The sequence below is a fragment of the Physeter macrocephalus genome, chromosome 12 (assembly GCF_002837175.3).
Source record: "Physeter macrocephalus isolate SW-GA chromosome 12, ASM283717v5, whole genome shotgun sequence".
Classification (NCBI taxonomy): Eukaryota; Metazoa; Chordata; class Mammalia; order Artiodactyla; family Physeteridae; genus Physeter; species Physeter macrocephalus.
Genome location: NC_041225.1, coordinates 11,015,147 through 11,033,789, shown reverse-complemented (window position 1 = coordinate 11,033,789; position 18,643 = coordinate 11,015,147). Strand labels below are relative to the sequence as shown.

The window sequence follows — 18,643 nt, the reverse complement described above, 5'->3', positions numbered from 1 at the left end:
CCTAGAGTTCTATCATAAGCAGAAGTTCTCTCTGGTGCTGCATTTGTGTCAGGTCTCAGGGTGACCACAGGGAACCATTTTCCACTCCACACTACTTCTAACCACTCTGTTCTCACCGTAACTAAGGCTGCCAGGACCCTCTGGGAACAGACGGAAGTTCTCAGGGAGGCAGGAAACACTCACCCTTGTTTTCCTTGTTGACATTGCCGCTGGTCAGGTCTACCAGCCAGTTCAAAGGAGATGTGCTGGCAGGACAGGCAGGCTTCACGCTGCTGGCCGGCTTGGACGCAGCCTCCCCACCTACAGCCATGGGCTCCAACCCCGAGGGGTTCTGCTGGAGCACAGCACCAAGAGTCGATTTTTCTCCAACCAAGGAAGTCTGTGGTGAGTACAGAAGGAGAAGCTTACACAAGCTGAAAAATTACGTTTCCCTTTTCTTACCTTCTCCCCTAACTGCTCACCAGTAAGAGAGAAATATCCAAAACAAAACCACCTAATAGCCCTGGACATCACCACCACTGCAGTAATCTCTCAACAATAGAGCAGAACTATGTAGGAGAGATTTTAATCTTTTAGCTTCTAAGTATTACTAGTGAAACTGTAAGATGTAAGTGAAGAATGTAAATACAGCAAGATATCCACCCCCACCCTCGTATCCCCATCTCATGCTTGTTCATACCCCTATCACTCCGTTCACCATGTTGCTTTAAAACGTTTGCCCAGTTTGTGCCCATCTCCCCTGTGAACTCACCCTGTATCACGAATAGGCACTCAAAACCCAGTGGCTGAGTGAGTGAACGAATAAATGAGGCAAGGTAGGAAATACAGCTGTGAATTCAGAAGGAAATGGGATGCAGAAAAAAGAAAATGCTCTTTTGATTTAGCATAGTGTGGTAGGCTTTAAAAATTGATGGACAGCCCTAAAAAGAATTCAAAACATAAAACTGAACAAGAACAACAAAAACTGGACAGACAGAACACACCACTTATTTTTCTATTACTTAAAAAACTGCCTTGACAACTCAGCTAGTACGTTTATACATACATAAGAAGGAAAAAGGAGAGTCAAATTCCTGTTGTGGTCCAGGCCCTCATTTTACATGTGATATAATTCTGTGATGCCCAATTACCAGCACTGTTTACTATTCCTCTATTACTGATGAGGAAGCTGAAGCATATATACATCAGTTCATTTGAGCCAAAGTTATACAACTGGAAAGTGGCAGAAAAAGAATTCAAATTCAGTCCTGACTACAGAGATCAAAACTCTTCTACCGATGCTGCCTTCAACACCACAGCTTTATCAAAATGTAAAATAATTTCTGATTACTAAAAACAATGTGGGATAATGATTATTGGGGTAAGGAAGAAAAAGGGAGACAGTTGGGGGGTAGATGGGATGGTGAAGGTTAAGGGAATGTCACCAGGAAGAGGCATGTGAGCACCAAGGAAATGTACATTTTTTACGTGGAGTGAGAGCTACATAAAGGTTTGTTTCAGTATTATTTCCCTCAATTCTTCATATATATTATAGGTAAAACATATTTAATAATTAAAAAATTTTTAAAGCTTATCTGAATAATTTTTACTGTGTAAAACATGAGAAGTTAGGAAACCTATACAAATTTGACAGCAACTTATTAGGTAGACTACAATAGAAAAGGTTTTTGCTTTTTCAAGGAACAAAATTAAAAGCCTACTAAAAGAGGCTACAAATGAGGTCCACAAAAATAATGTGAAACTTGAGAATGGGTCTATAAAGTATCACATGGACCATATGAACTATCTCTTTCCACTGACAGCTCTCCCCATGTTCCTTTCAAATATACTATAGAAATCCTTGGGTTATTTGAAAACAGACAGGGCTTCCCTGGTGGCGCAGTGGTTGCGCGTCCACCTGCCGATGCAGGGGAACCGGGTTCGCGCCCCGGTCTGGGAGGATCCCACATGCCGCGGAGCGGCTGGGCCCGTGAGCCATGGCCGCTGAGCCTGCGCGTCCGGAGGCTGTGCTCCGCAACGGGAGAGGCCACAACAGAGGGAGGCCCGCATACCACAAAAAAAAAAAAGAAAACAGACAGACAACAATCACAAGGATGGTGAATCTAGCATAAACAGTAATACCTGTTTTATGTCTTCCTTTGAGGCTGGCTTCGAAAAGAGTTTGAACTGCCTGTTTGAACACGGACAATTTGCCTTTATTCCCCATTTTGCTCTTACAGAATGAACAATGTCTCCAACGTCATAGAGGGCTAAAAAAACAGGGCACAGGCAAACATCTGAACAAGGATATGAGGTACTTTCAACCTCAACATTACACAGCAAAAGCTTGTATCTCAAACAGGATAACTTTTTTAGCAGCATTTTTTTAGGGTGCTTACACTCCCCCCTTTACATCCTAAGTATGCCTTGCCCCAAATGTGCCATTTTCTTTCCTTTTACAAAACTATTTACGGGGCATTATTTAATACATTTCTCGACAATTTATGGTACATACTAAAATAAAGTCAGCAAGTGATTGTACTACACAAAGTAAAACCGAACTACCAGCCCCTATGAGCTACCCAAAACACAGGGAAAGGAAAATCATTGCACCACATGAAATACCTTTTCCAGGAATGATCTGCGTAGGCATGAGGTTCTCTGGTTCATGTATCTGACTCTTCACACATCTCAGCCAAGAGAAAGTCTTGTAGGCAGCACCTGCAAATAACTGATTTGTAGTAATTGCTCCTTATGGACTCTGGTCCCAAAAGTTTCAGAAATCCATCAACCACAAATCAATGAAAGGCTTAATTTAAGAGTATAAGGGGCTTGGAGAAGAGCCAAGTCAGTTCTCACCCTGTTGGCAATTTTTCCTCTTCATCCGATAGCAATCCACACACACTCCAAACCCACACCGAGGACACACCCAGTGCAGGTTGAAGATGGTGGTGTCACACACATCACACATTTCTCGAACACCTTTGACAGCTCGCTTCCAAGCAACCTGTCCTACAAAAATCAATAAATCGCTTAGTCTTGGGGACGAGAGGGCTCCTGAAATAAAACATGAAGTGGGAGGGGAGCTGATGCCATTCCTCCCTCTCACTGGAGTTCCCATTAACTGTTCAGCCTCCAGAGCCCATCTCAAATCCCCCACCACCGCCATGAAGCTCTCCTGGATTCCTTCAGCACTCCCATCAACTTGTATTTGTACTTCAGACTCAGGCCTCTTCACACTGTATGCAGTCAGGTGCAGTTTTACTTCCCTCTAGGAGACTAAACTCCACGCAAGCAGAATCCCTGCTCAGGCTGTACCCTATCCCCACACCCCACCCCACCCTCCAAGGAGCTCTGCATAGTAAGTCCTGCTGAGTAAGTCAGTGAAAAAAGCAGCATTGGTTACACAAGCTGGAGTTCAGACACAAATATAAAGGAGCAGTGGTTCTTCACATTTTGGGTCATGAGACCACCTGAGAACTCTAAAGGCAACACGGAGCATGCTTTCTCCAAAGGAAAAAAAATTGACTCAAATACACAAACCCAACCTTCAGTGTCGAGTGTCAGGTTATTCACAGATGCCCCGAAACCACTCAGACTGCCCATTAAAAACCCCAGGGCGCTGAGGGAAACCTGGAGGGAGCAGCGCATTAACTAGTGGGTGTACAATGGTCCAAAGTCAGTTCTGTCATAGGCCAGTGTCAGAAACTCAATTTTTAGAGCCAGGAGTGATGCAGGCACCCAGGACCGACTCACACGAACCAAGTAGCCAACGGATTGAGGCACAATCAAGAATTCTATGAAGTAGCATCTTCTGTTCCAGTGGCCAAACCCTGAAAACTGGAGAGAGGGGCCTTCCAGGACTGGGCAGGAAATCGTACCCCACCCCCGACCGTGGAGGAGTGCCACATACGGCATTAGAAAGCTTCAGGGAGTAAGGGAAAAGGGAGGACATTTTCCTGCGTCACAGAAAAGCCCAAGGTCTGCTGATCAGAAGACTGTTTTCTGTCTGTCTCTCTCTCTCTCTCTGGAACAAGACAGGATCAATACTGTCACATTCGTGTTCTACAGAGAACATCTTTTCCTAATCCAGGCAGTGGTTACTTCTTTCTTCAGACTGCCCACAAAAGAAATCACTAACTTCAGTTTGCTTTAAGTTAATCCAACTGCTGAGTGAACCTCTGCCATTTCATTACAATGTAAAAGCTCAGTGCACAATACATGGAACTTTAGGCATTTTATACATGAGATTTTATGAACTTCACCTTGGTCACTTGGATTAGACTGTTTATTAGAGAGTAGTCTTGAACTCTTAGCCACCTATTTAATGATTATTTGTCATTGAAAAGACAGAGTAAACGTATAAAAGCTGAGACCTGCTTCCTAATCTCAGGATCAGAGGGTACCCTCCACCCCCCCTCTCTAGCGACACCTTGTGGTGGCATCTTTCAGTATCACTCACAGTGAGTTCCTCTCGCCAGCTGACCAGCTTGTCACAGAGGAAATAAAGAGGAACAGGATAATCAAATAGGCAAGGAGGAAAGGTTAATCACCATTACATCTTTAAGGACACATTTTTCAGACGACTCACCTTGAGCAAAGAGAAAACATCAGTAGCTTAAAACAGCCCTTCCGATTCAGGAAGCTACTAATACATTCCAAAAAATTGTTTTTGCAACCCAGTCATTCATATACTACCTCTAGACCAGTTACTTAAGAACTTTTCTTTAAATCTTCTCTTAAAAGTATATAAGAAGAGGGCTTCCCTGGTGGCGCAGTGGTTGAGAGTCCGCCTGCCAATGCAGGGGACACGGGTTCGCGCCCCGGTCTGGGAAGATCCCACATGCCGCGGAGCGGCTGGGCCCGTGAGCCATGGCCGCTGAGCCTGCGCGTCCGGAGCCTGTGCTCCGCAACGGGAGAGGCCACAACAGTGAGAGGCCCGCGTACCGCAAAAAAAAAAAAAAAAAAACTATATAAGAAGAAAACTTTTATATCTCTACTGAAAATGGAAAACCAGTATCACTTGTCCTAAATAGATGACAGGAAAAACAACTTTAATACGATTCTTGACTTACCAGAGTCTCTACTACCCCAACAGAACAGTGATTATAAAGCTGCTCTTCACTTTAGCAGGACTCTGGTTGCCCATGGAGCTCACAATCCCATACCCCACCTAGATCTGAATTCCCGCTCCTGGGAAGGTCAGTTCCCATTCCTTGGACTCTGAGATATACCAGTGTTCAAACTTATCCAATAAGTTATTTTTGTGCCTAAGCTAGCTTCAGTGAGTTCCTGGGACCTACAACCAAAATTCTTCAGATCAGTATGTGTGGATGCTTATATTGAAACATATTTGGCTATGCAAAGTCTGAAAAGATATCTACCAGAGGGATGGAAAGGCTTCACTTTTAACTTGCCACCATTTGGAAAAGATAAAATGATGGAACAAAGTGTGAGACTTACAAAGATAGATGCCCCTTGGTGCTTCTGGCTGGATATCTCACTTCTAAGGGCACCCAGACAAGAGGTGTGCTGTCCTCCTTGACACCGTACCTTGAGATGTCATGAGGGAGGTCTGGCTCTAATGTGTCACCCACACTGATCTCTGTGGTTTACTGGGCTGCCAGATTGGTGTGAGAGTGCTCTCAGGGAGTGGGGACATGCACACACCTGGCTGGAACCTCCAAGTTTTCCCTGAAAACCTTGACTCTAACAGAATCATTTTCATCCGTGATTGTTCCCATTTTCATGGCTGGGTCCCAGCCTCCTCAGACCCTGATTCAGTAGGTCTAGGGTACAGCCTGTCCATTATCTTCTTTGAAATGTTTTCTTAAGAACCTTTGTCTTAAGACAAACCTCTTTTGGTGAGTCCACACTTGTTGGTAAGGATATGCAAATTCCACCACCTCCTCACCTTTACCTTTCTCAACAAAAAATTTAGTAATTGCCCTGAAACAAACCCCACAGATAGATTACTGACTCTGATGAAATCAACAGGCAGAATCTGTTACAAAAGGAAAAATGCAACTTCATTTTACCAAAGTCATCTACACTTCTGCGTGAAAATGAAATCCATGCAATTAGGACTTAGGTGTCTTTTAGGAACAAAAATCAAGTTGGACTCAAAAATCCTACCCCCTAAGAGATGCTCTTACTGTGTGGCTCAATAGTTGACATAGCTTCCTTTTCAGAAATCACCATTTGACAGAAGTGGTCTCCAATGTTTGCCAGGATATACTTTGCTGTGTCCAAATCAGTCCCAACAACATTTTTGGTTAAAGGCAACCATAAGCCAATTGCTTCACTGTCATACTTGTTTGGTGTTAAGAAGCCTTCTACCCGCAATACACCATGTTTGTTGAACTGTAACCTAGAGGAAGTGAAAAAATAAAAAAAGGATGTTACATACACGAAATAGTGATTTACATCTTGTTGTTACTTTTTAAATGTTATTTAAATCAAGCATTTCCTTCCCAGTTTTCTATAATCTCCATGGCTAATTACAGCCAATTGCTTCCTGGCAACATCAATAGAAAGATTTTTAAAACTTCCAAGTTTTCCCCCAAAAGACATGGCGGGTTGGCAGGGAGAGGGAGTTGTGCTTTCCACTCGAACCAAGATCTACTCATGTCATTTCCAAGGACAGCTACTGAACCTGCCTGACTTGGAACTTAATAGCAAGAATAATCACAAGTCACCACAGAAGTAAACTGATAACAAACAGAAGGTGACAAATAATCTGACCAAATTTGAATACAACTACTGCTTCAAGAATAATGCTCAGGAGGGGAAGCCTAACCCTAGACAACACTGAAGCCATGACCATACAGATCCATGCGGTATTCAACACCCTTAGGAATCCTAGCTACAAATTACCATGCAAGCTTCTGGAATAAGAAGCAGTGTTGAGATGGGCCTCGGTACCTAAGAAGGTGGAACAAAAAGCAGAATATTTTCTCAGCATTATCTTTCAGCATCTTTGACATCTGCAATGTTTTTTCTAAGCTATGCAATAGTTTTGGACTTATTTAAACACAACGTCATATGTCAATCTAGCTGGAGACACAGAAGTAGACATAAAACACCCAGGGAAGGAGGGTATGAAAGGTATCATAACAGTCATTGAGTCTTACGGGAATCAGGGGAAGAAGTGCTGACCATGAGTTCTGTGGGTCTTACATGAAGAAGACCTCATGTTAGAGACAATAATTAAGCTTGGCCTTGCAAGAGAAATGCAGGGACCTTGATTTCTTTGCTAGTCATTGGGCAGCTGCCGAAACTTTCTGAGTCCACAAGACACACATATAGTTGTGCTTTAGAAAAAGCGTTTGTCCAGAACTGTGTAGAATGAACTGGAAGGACACTGGGAGTTACATAACAGATGCAAATGTATTTCTAGGAGTCCAAAGGAGAGATGCAAGCTTTTAATTGATAGCCCAAATGAGAGCTAGTCATAGTTCTAAAAAATAAATTTGGAAGCCATTTCAAATGGGGAGGAGATGGAAAACAGGATTTGGCAACTGAGCTTTACCACTGAGACCCTACCCCCTCCCATTTCATCTGCAGAATGTAATGAGAAACAAACTTGGTAAGATTAATGACAGTGTCGAGCTTCACTCTAAACATCAGGAAAAAAAGGCTTTGCTTTTACAACCATAATATTCTTTTTACCAAAGAGGTGAGTTTGTTTGAGTTCCTAATACACTGACTTCTGTTAACAGTTATCACAGCTCTAAATGCTATACACACATATTATCATGGTGCTTTTGCAATTTACTCAGGAATGAATGGGACAAACTACCATCTGAAAAACTCTTGTTCATTAAATAACCCTGAACCTGAAAGTTATCAGCACAGATATAATTATTGATCATTAAAATGCCTGTGCATTTAATTCAGTTCATCAGCAATCTTTAATCTTGATAAAACTAAAGGAGAGGAGAATAGGAAGAAATGAAAGTCAACACTGCTGTTTATGATTAGAACTAGTTGAGACTGAAACTACCTAGATTTCTGAGAAAATGTACGATATCTAAAAGCTCAACTATACCCAGAACAACACTGCTCATTTATATATCAAAAAGACCAGAAGGCTACCTTTCTCTTCACTCAGGATGGAAAAATTTGAAGAAAATTAATTTGACTTAAAGAAAAAAAAAAAGCAATGTAAAAATGAAAGTTTTTGCCTATAAAAGCAGAAAAGATTTTTTAAAGATACAGCGGCTGGCAAAGGTACACGGAAACAGGAATGCTCAAACCCTGCCAGTGGGCATGGATGTAGGTGCAACCTTCCTCCAGGGCTATTTGGCAGAACTTATGTATCAAAGCCTTAAAACACACACCAGGCTTTCCTGGTGGCGCAGCGGTTGAGAGTCCGCCTGCCGATGCAGAGGACACACAGGTTCGTGCCCCGGTCCGGGAGGATCCCACATGCTGCGGAGCAGCTGGGCCTGTGAGCCGTGGCCGCTGAGCCTGTGCGTCTGGAGCCTGTGCTCCACAACAGGAGAGGCCACAACAGTGAGAGGCCCGTGTACCACAAAAAAAAAAAAAAAAAAAAAAAAAAAACAGTATATACAACACGCCAAGTAGGTATGCTTGAATATATTTTATGACCACGTAAACACTAAAATGCACTGAAAAGTTAACAGTAGTTATTTGTGGTGGTTTTTTAGAACCTTCAGAATTTTTCTATGCTTGTTACTTTTAAAAACAGAACTTTAGACACCAGGCCACCCTGTGCTCCTCAGGCCACCGCCCTGCCCCTCCAGCGGCTCCGGGTCCCCATCGCTGCGCACCAACCAGGCAGTTCCAGGGATTTGGATGTCCGTGTCTTTGGGGGACCACTACTTCACCTGCCTCATGCTTGCAGGATCTTGGTTCCCAGACCGGAGGTCAGACCCCAGCTCCTGTGGTGTGAGCTCCAAGTCCAAACCACCGAGCGAACAGAGAACCTCAGACCCCAGGAAATATCAACTGGAGTGAGGCCTCCCAGAGGTCCTCACCTCAGCACCAAGACCCAGCTCTATCCACCTGCCTGCAAACTCCAGTGCTGGACATCCCAGGCCAAACAACCAGTAAGAGAAGAATACAGCACCACCCATCAAAAAAAAAATGAAATGACAAAAAAACATGTTACAGATGAAGGAGCAGGGTAAAAATCTACAAGACCAAATAAATGAAGATGAAATAGGCAACCTACCTGAAAAAGAATTCAGAGTAATGAGAGTAAACATGATCCAAAATCTCGGAAACAGAATGGAGAAAATACAAGAAACATTTAACAAGGATCTAGAAGAACTAAGGAGCAAACAAACAGTGATGAACAACACAATTACTGAAATTAGAAATACTCTAGAAGGAATCAGTAACAGAATAAGTGAGGCAAAAGAACAGATAAGTAAGCTGGAATATAAAATGGTGGAAATAGGGCTTCCCTGGTGGCGCAGTGGTTGAGAGTCCGCCTGCCGATGCAGGGGACACGGGTTCGTGCCCCGGTCCGGGAGGATCCCACGTGCCGCGGAGCGGCTGGGCCCGTGAGCCATGGCCGCTGAGCCTGCGCGTCCGGAGCCTGTGCCCCGCAACGGGAGAGGCCACAGCAGTGAGAGGCCCGCGTACCACAAAAAAAAAAAAAAAAAAAAAAAAAAAATGGTGGAAATAAGTGCCAGGGAGCAGAATAAAGAAAAAAGAATCGAGGACAGTCTCAAGAGCGCTCTGGGACAACATTAAACACACCAACATTCGAATTACAGGGGCCCCAGAAGAAGAGAAAAAGAAAGGGTCTGAGAAAATATCTGAAGACATGACAGTCAAAAACTTCCCTAACGTAGGAAAGGAAACAGTCAATCAAGTCCAGGAAGCACAGAGAGTACGACACAGGATAAATCCAAAGAGAAACACACTGAGACACATATTAATCAAACTATCAAAAATTAAATACAAAAAATATATATTAAAAGCAGCAAGGGAAAAGCAACAAATAACATACAAGGGAATCCCCATAAGGTTAAAAGCTGATTTTTCAGCAGAAACTCGGCAAGCCAGAAGGGAGTGGCAGGACATATTTACAGTGATGCAAGGGAAAAACTTACAACCAAGATTACTCTACCCAGCGAGGATCTCATTCAGATTCGATGGAGAAATTAAAACCTTTACAGATAAGCAAAAGTTAAGAGAACTCAGCATTACCAAACCAGCTTTACAACAAATGCTAAAGGAACTTCTCTAGGCTCCTGCCAATTCTCATATCAAGACAAAATAGACTTTAAAGACTATTACAAAGACAAAGAAGAACACTACATAATGATCAAGGAATCAATCCAAGAAGAAGATATAACAATTAAAATATTTATGCACCCAACACAGGAGTACCTCAATACATAAGGCAAATGCTAACAGCCATAAAAGGAGAAATCGACAGTAACACAGTAATAGTAGGGGACTTGAACACCCTACTTTCACCAATGGACAGATCATCCAAAATGAAAATAAATAAGGAAACACAAAATTTAAATGACACATTAAACAAGATGGACTTAATTGATATTTATAGGACAGTCTATCCAAAAACAACAGAATACACTTTCGTCTCAAGTGCTCATGGAACATTCTCCAAGATAGGTCATATCTTGGGTCACAAATCAAGCCTTGGTAAATTTAAGAAAATTAAAATCGTATCAAGTATCTTTTTTCCGAACACAACACTATGAGACTAGATATCAATTACAGGAAAAAAACTGTAAAAAATACAAACACATGGAGGCTAAACAATACACTACTAAATAACCAAGAGATCACTGAGGAAATAAAAAATACCGAGAAACAAATGACAATGAAAACACGACGACCCAAAACCTATGGGATGCAGCAAAAGCAGTTTTAAGAGGGAAGTTTATAGCAATACAATCCTACCTCAAGAAAAATCTCAACCTAACCTTACAACTAAAGCAATTAGAGAAAGAAGAACAAAAAAACCCCAAAGTTAGCAGAAGGAAAAATATCATAAAGATCAGATCAGAAATAAATGAAAAAGAAATGAAGGAAAGGACAGCAAAGATCAATAAAACTAAAAGCTGGTTTCTTGCGAAGATACACAAAATTGATAAACCATTAGCCAGACGCAGCAAGAAAAAAAGGGAGAAGACTCAAATCAACAGAATTAGAAATGAAAAAGGAGTAACAACTGACACTGCAGAAATACAAAGGATCATGAGAGATTTACTACAAGCCAATAAAATGGACCACCTGGAAGAAATGGACAATTTCTTAGAAAAGCACAACCTTTCAAGACTGAACCAGAAAGAAATAGAAAACATAAACAGACCAATCACAAGCACTGAAATTGAAACTGTGATTAAAAATCTTCCAACAAACAAAAGCCCAGGATCAGATGGCTTCACAGGTGAATTCTATCAAACATTTAGAGAAGAGCTAACACCTATCCTTCTCAAACTCTTCCAAAATATAGCAGAGGGAGGAACACTCCCAAATTCATTCTACGAGGCCACCATCACCCTGATACCAAAACCAGACAAAGACGTCACAAAGAAAGAAAACTTCAGGCCAATATCTCTGATGAACACAGATGCAAAAATCCTCAACAAAATACTAGCAAACAGAATCCAACAGCTCATTAAAAGGATCACACACCGTGATCAAGTGGGATTTATCCCAGGAATGCAAGGATTCTTCAATATACGTGATCAATCCATGTGATACACCATATTAATAAATTGAAGGATAAAAACCATATGATAATTTCAAGAGATGCAGAAAAAGCTTTTGACAAAATTCAACACCCATTTATGATAAAAACTCTCCAGAAAGTGGGTAAAGAGGGAACCTACCTCAACATAATAAAGGCCACATATGACAAACCCACAGCCAACATCATTCTCAATGATGAAAAACTGAAACCATTTTTCAGTGATGAAAAACTGAAACCATTTTTCAGGGCAACAAGACAAGGTTGCACCTTCTCACCACTATTATTCAACATAGTTTTGGAAGTTTTGGCCACAGTAATCAGAGAAGAAAAAGAAATAAAAGGAATCCAAATCGGAAAAGAAGTAAAACTGGCACTGTTTGCAGATGACATGATACTATACATAGAGAATCTTGAAGATGCTACCAGAAAACTACTAGAGCTAATCAATGAATTTGGTTAAGTAGCAGGATACAAAATTAACACAGAGAACAGATGGAGACATATACTATGTTCTTGGATTGGAAGAATCAACATTGTGAAAATGACTATACTACCTAAAGCAATCTACAGATTCAATGCAATTCCTATCAAACCACCAATGGCATTTTTCAGAACCAAAAATTGCACAACTTATATGGAAACACAAAAGACCCCAAACAGCCAAAGTAATCTTGAGAAAGAAAAACGGAGCTGGAGGAATGAGCCTGTTGGACTTCGGACTATACTACAAAGCTACAGTAATCAAGACAGTATGGTACTGGCACAAAAATATAAATATAGATCAACAGAAAAGGACAGAAAGCCCAGAGATAAACCCATGCACATATGGTCACCTTATCTTTTAAGGCCAGACACTATAAAACTCTTAGAAGAAAACATAGGCAGAACACTCTATGACATAATTCACAGCAAGATCCTTTCTGACCCACCTCCTAGAGAAATGGAAATAAAAACAAAAATAAACAAATGGGACCTAGTGAAACTTAAAAGCTTTTGCACAGCATAGGAAACCATAAACAAGACGAAAAGACAACCCTCAGAATGGGAGAAAATATGTGCAAATGAAGCAACTGGCATAGGATTAATCTCCAAAGTATACAAGCAGCTCATGCAGCTCAATATCAAAAAAACAAACAATCCAATCCAAAAATGCGCAAAAGACCTAAATAGACATTTCTCCAAAGAAGATATACAGGTTGCCAACAAACACATGAAAGGATGCTCAACATCACTAATCATTAGGGAAATGCAAATCAAAACTACAATGAGGTATCACCTCACACTGGTCAGAATGGCCATTATCAAAAAATCTACAAACAATAAATGCTGGAGCAGGTGTGGAGCAAAGGGAACCCTCTTGTACTGTTGGTGGGAATGTAAATTGATACAGCCACTATGGAGAACAGTATGGAGGTTCCTTAAAAAACTGGAACTACCATATGACCCAGCAATCCCACTACTGGGCATATACCCTGAGAAAACCATAATTCAAAAAGAGTCATGTACCACAATGTTCATTGCAGCACTATTTACAATAGCCAGGACATGCAAGCAACCTAAATGTCCACTGACAGATGAATGGATAAAGAAGATGTGGCACGTTTACACAATGGACTATTACTTAGCCATAAGAAGAAACGAAATTGAGTTATTTGTAATGAGGTGGATGGACCTACGGTCTGTCATACAGAGTGCAGTAAGTCAGAAAGAAAAAAACAAATACCGTATGCTAACACATATATATATATGGAATCTCAAAAAAAAATATGGTTCTGATGAACCTAAGGGCAGGACAGGAATAAAGATACAGATGTAGAGAATGGACTTGAGGACACGGGGAGGGGGAAGGGTATGCTGGGACGAAGTGAGAGAGTGGCATGGACATATATACACTACCACATGTAAAATAGATAGCTATTGGGAAGCAGCTGCATAGCACAGGGAGATCAACTCGGTACTTTGTGACCACCTAGATGGGTGAGATAAGAAGGCTGTGAGGGTGTACACGCAAGAGGGAGGGGATATAGGGATATATGTATATGTATAGCTGATCCACTTTGTTATACAGCAGAAACTAACACGACATTGTAAAGCAATTATACTCCAATAAAAATGTTAAAAAAAAAATAGAAGTTTATATTTTTAAGCTTCTTTGCTTTAAACAAAAAACCTGAAAAGGAGCATGAGAAGGAAAGAATGTGTAATAAGATCTAGATTCCTAAATCCACAGATTAAAAAGTATAATCTGTACTCTTTTCCATTTTAGACTTACTGTTGGTAGGAGAAGAGGGAGAGAAGTACATTATAGGGCTCCGGGTACCTCAGTTTTTCCCCAATGGCTCACCTCCTGAAGTGAAAGAAGCGGCAAAACACGGGCGAGTCTTTCTGCTGCTCCTTATCCTTTCGGAGGCTGTCCAAGCGACACTCCCGGCACTTGGGTAGCTGTGCAACGATGTTCACACAAGAGTCGTCCTGCACAAAGGCCTCACCGCTCTGCTGCAGCTTCTTGAGTTTGGCTGGGTCTGTCAAAACCGACTTCCGGGATGGGGCTAGAAAAAAAGAGGAAGGAAAATGGGACCTCAAATTTTAAAAAAATCACATCAATATTTGACTGAATTCTATTCAAAAGGTCAGTTTTCCCAAAGGGAGAACTCCTCTTCTCAATTACTGGTTCAACTGTAGTAATTTCTAAAAATGTCTTAAAAGAAGACAACTATCAGAACAATTGGAAGTTTTGTTCTCTTTATAAAATACATCTCATTTGGTGAATCCATTTGGCAACTTAAAACCCCAGACTCACAATTCCAAGTTAGTGCATACCTCTATTCACAACCCTAGATAAGAAGAACGCTTCAACAGAGGACCGTGCGGAAGTCAACTGTGTCAGTTTTCACACTCAAAAAGACTGGTTTGAGATGTGTTTCCCAAAGCATTCTGCAAAAGCTAACCATTCCAAATGTGACAGGCCCCCTCGCCTATAAGAGTTATCCTCTAAATGCTTCTAAGAGATGTCACTTGACCCTTGACATATCTTCTATTTCCTTCACACATATGTTCCATTCAAGATTAAGAGCACTGGCTAAAGAGAGGATTTTGATTCTAAGTAAATGCATGTTTTAAGTTTTAAAAAATAGAGATGTAACATTAAAGAGCAACCACCGTGTCAGACCAAATAACACAAAAAGGAATCCATTTCTAAGTCAAGAGCCTTGAGGTATACAGTGGGCCCTCTACATCCATGGGTTCAACCAACCATGGATTGAAAATACTACACGACCTGTGGTCGGTTGAATCTGCAGATGCAGAACCTGCAGATGGGAATGGGAAGGCTAACTGTAGGGGACTGGTGCATTTGTGGATTTGTGGTATCCAAAGGGGGTCCTGGAACTGATCCCTCTCAGATACTGAGGGACTGTATTTCATGTAAAACCGACAGAAAAGACCTTTTCTCGGGGTCCAAAGGAGCTGAGAAGAGGAAAGCTGATTCTTAGGCAAACAAAAAACAAAAACACAACTTCTGGGGAACCAGTCGAGAGATGGGTAGGCGACGGTGATAAGTAGTCTTGAAAGCAACTAGAAGAAAGATCTCAAACCAAAGAAACCTTTAAATAAAATAAGCATCTTTAATAATTACCTTAGAGGTGTTCTAATCTTACCTCTCTTTTAAAGCACGACTAGAGCACACTGAAAAATGCTGAATGGATGCCATCAGGCCTTGACCCCTTAAACATTCTTATTCAGTTAGTGAAAGAGAAGGTAAAGCAAGAAAGGAGGGAAAATAAAGAAATCAGTAGTTCATGATGGAATTTTAGTTACTCAGATATTGGAAACACATCATCCTTTGAATTGGACCAGGTTTTCCCAGACCAAGTCCAAAGATTATCTTATCTGTTCTGCCTGGGCTTAAAAGAGGAAATACCTAGAAATAAGCAAGTTGAACTATCTAAATCTAGCTCTTCAGTGAGGAGAGGAACAGTTGATCCCCAATCAATGACTCAATTCAGAGCAGAGCCAAGGGACAAAAGCAACACCAACTTCTGAGGAGCCACACATCTACTAAACAGAAAAAGGGCAGCTGTTCAACTCCAGCTTGTTTTTGTTTTCTAACCCCTAAGCAAGCAAGGACACATGGCAGAGGAACAGTTTCCAGTTGAGTCTCTCCATGCCCACAAGCAATACTGGTGGAAACAGCACAGAGATCCTGCCAGGCTTCTGATCACACTGTCTTACTCCTCAGCCAAAAGTCCCAGTAGACAGCATGCACCAAGATGTGGACTAGGCTTTTCATTTCTCTTAAAATCATTTTAGTTGGAGCACAGCTGCATAACATATTAAGAAAGACAAAGCTGGACTCTGAAACTCACTTCTATACCTATAATGTGCTTACCAGCCCAGAACTTTGTTTCTTCACATATTACAATAATTTGCCTTAAAAACTAGCTGAATGTGAGGGCTGATGACTCAAAAAGAATAAAGAAATAGAACAGGGACATGGTTATGAATATTCACTTTCTTTGGGGAGTTACATAACTCCTGAGGAACAGTAGAACCTTATGCAATTAATTTTGTGCAAATTACCAGCTATATCAACTTAAGCCTCACGAATGAACAAGCTGGGTTAGAAGTATTACTCAGCAAGGAAAGTTGTTTTCCAATTCCTCCAACTCTACTTCAAAAAGACCCCCAGTCAAATCCACCTCTAGCTTCAGAGGCCTGTAGGAAAAGCTAGAGTGTGGATTATTCATTTGTTACTTACCCAAATGAATAGCGTTTTTATTTTTTTTTCAAGTTAATTTTCCCACACAGCTGACAATTATCAAATCTATTTTTAAACTGTAACAGGCCTGAACCTTCTGACATACTGAAGCCATTTAGTTCTATTAATTCTAGTAAGAGAGCATCTGATAACTACCATCACTGATATTCATCCTCAAACTTAACATAAGTAGTGTGAAATACATGTGCCATTTTCTCTATAAGAGTACTTAGGAGGTAGAGAGAAGATGGCGGAAGAGTAAGACGCGGAGATCACCTTCCTCCCCACAGATACATCAGAAATACATGTACACGTGGAACTGCTCCTATAGAACACCCACTGAACGCTGGCAGAAGACCTCAGACCTTCCAAAAGGCAAGAAACTCCCCACATACCTGGGTAGGGCAAAAGAAAAAAGAATAAACAGAGACAAAAGAACAGGGACGGGACCTGGACCAGTGAGAGGGAGCTGTGAAGGAGGAAAGGTTCCCACACACTAGAAGCCCCTTCACGGGCAGAGACTGCGGGTGGCGGAGGGGGAAGCTCCGGAGCCGCAGAGGAGAGCGCAGTTACAGGGTGCAGAGGGCAAAGCGGAGAGATTCCCGCACAGAGGATCGGTGCCGACATGCACACACCAGCCCCAGAGGCTTCTCTGCTCACCCGCCCTAACGGGCGGGGGCTGGGAGCTGAGGCTCGGGCTTCGGGCGGAAGCCAGGAGAGGACTGCGGTTGGCTGCGTGAACACAGCCTGAAGGGGTTAGTGCACCACGACTAGCCGGGAGGGAGTCCGAGAGAAGTCTGGAGCTGCCGAAGAGGCAAGGGACTTTTTTCTTGCCTCTTTGTTTCCTGGCGCGAGAGGAGAGGGGATTAAGAGCGCCGATTAAAGGAGCTCCAGAGACGGGCCCGAGCCGTGGCTATCAGCGCGGACACCAGAGACGGGCATGAGACGCCAAGGCTGCTGCTGCCGCCACCAAGAAGCCTGTGTTGCGAGCACAGGTCACTCTCCACGCCTCCCCTGCCGGGAGCCTGTGCAGCCCGCCACTGCCGGGGTCCCGGGATCCAGGGACAACTTCCCCGGGAGAACGCACAGCACGCCTCAGGCTGGTGCAACGTCACGCTGGCCTCTGCCACCGCAGGCTCGCCCCGCATCCGTACCCTTCCCTCCCCCCGGCCTGAGCCAGAGCCCCCAAATCAGCTGCTGCTTTAACCCCGACCTGTCTGAGCGAAGAGCAGACGCCCTCCGGCGACCTACACGCAGAGACGGGCCCGAGCCGTGGCTATCAGCGCGGACACCAGAGACGGGCATGAGACGCCAAGGCTGCTGCTGCCGCCACCAAGAAGCCTGTGTTGCGAGCACAGGTCACTCTCCACGCCTCCCCTGCCGGGAGCCTGTGCAGCCCGCCACTGCCGGGGTCCCGGGATCCAGGGACAACTTCCCCGGGAGAACGCACAGCACGCCTCAGGCTGGTGCAACGTCACGCTGGCCTCTGCCACCGCAGGCTCGCCCCGCATCCGTACCCTTCCCTCCCCCCGGCCTGAGCCAGAGCCCCCAAATCAGCTGCTGCTTTAACCCCGACCTGTCTGAGCGAAGAGCAGACGCCCTCCGGCGACCTACACGCAGAGGCGGGGCCAAGTCCAAAGCTGAACCCCAGGAGCTGTGCGAACAAACAGGAGAGGGGGAGGTCTCTCCCAGCAGCCTCAGGAGCAGTGGAAGATTTTGTCTGTATAGTTTTGCTTTCACCATTTGTCCTAGGGCTCTGACTGACCCGTTTTTTTGTTTTTTTATTTTTTAAAATTTTTCTCCTTAATAATTAATTTTTATTTTAATAACTTTATTTTATCCTACTTTATCTTCTCTCATTCTTTCTTCCTTTCTTCCTCCCTTCCTTTCTTTCCTTTCTATTTTTTCTCCCTTTTATTCTGAGCTGTGTGGATTAAAGGCTCTTGGTGCTCCAGCCAGGAATCAGGGCTGTGTCTTTGAGGCGGGAGAACCAACTTCAGGACACTGGTCCACAAGAGACCTCCCAGCTCCACATAATATCAAACGGCGAAAATCTCCCAGAGATCTCCATCTGAACACCAAGACCCAGCTTCACTCAACGACCAGCAAGCTACAGTGCTGGACACCCTATGCCCAACAACTAGCAAGACAGGACTACAGCCCCATCCATTAGCAGAGAGGCTGCCTAAAATCATAATAAGGCT

The 18,643-nt window shown here is 42.9% G+C and overlaps 1 protein-coding gene across 9 annotated transcripts in view; it reads right to left on the bottom strand.

Annotated features, from left to right (window-relative positions):
• Window positions 1-18,643, bottom strand: part of KDM3A (lysine demethylase 3A) — a 65,819-nt gene that overhangs the window by 18,317 nt on the left and 28,859 nt on the right. For 7 of the 9 annotated variants that reach the window (XR_003682481.2, XR_003682479.2, XR_003682480.2 and 4 more), the window contains exons 11-17: window positions 14,028-14,232; window positions 6,856-6,903; window positions 6,135-6,349; window positions 2,839-2,991; window positions 2,605-2,700; window positions 2,122-2,249; window positions 184-379 (exon numbers count right to left, since the gene is read on the bottom strand). Coding sequence is in view for 5 of the 9 variants with exons in the window: in XM_028497196.1 (XP_028352997.1) it covers window positions 184-379; window positions 2,122-2,249; window positions 2,605-2,700; window positions 2,839-2,991; window positions 6,135-6,349; window positions 6,856-6,903; window positions 14,028-14,232 (1,041 nt within the window). In the remaining 4 variants the exon portion in view is untranslated. The remainder of the gene's footprint in view (window positions 1-183; window positions 380-2,121; window positions 2,250-2,604; window positions 2,701-2,838; window positions 2,992-6,134; window positions 6,350-6,855; window positions 6,904-14,027; window positions 14,233-18,643) is intronic. The other 2 variants (XM_055088868.1, XM_007118692.3) reach the window with 2 other exon arrangements.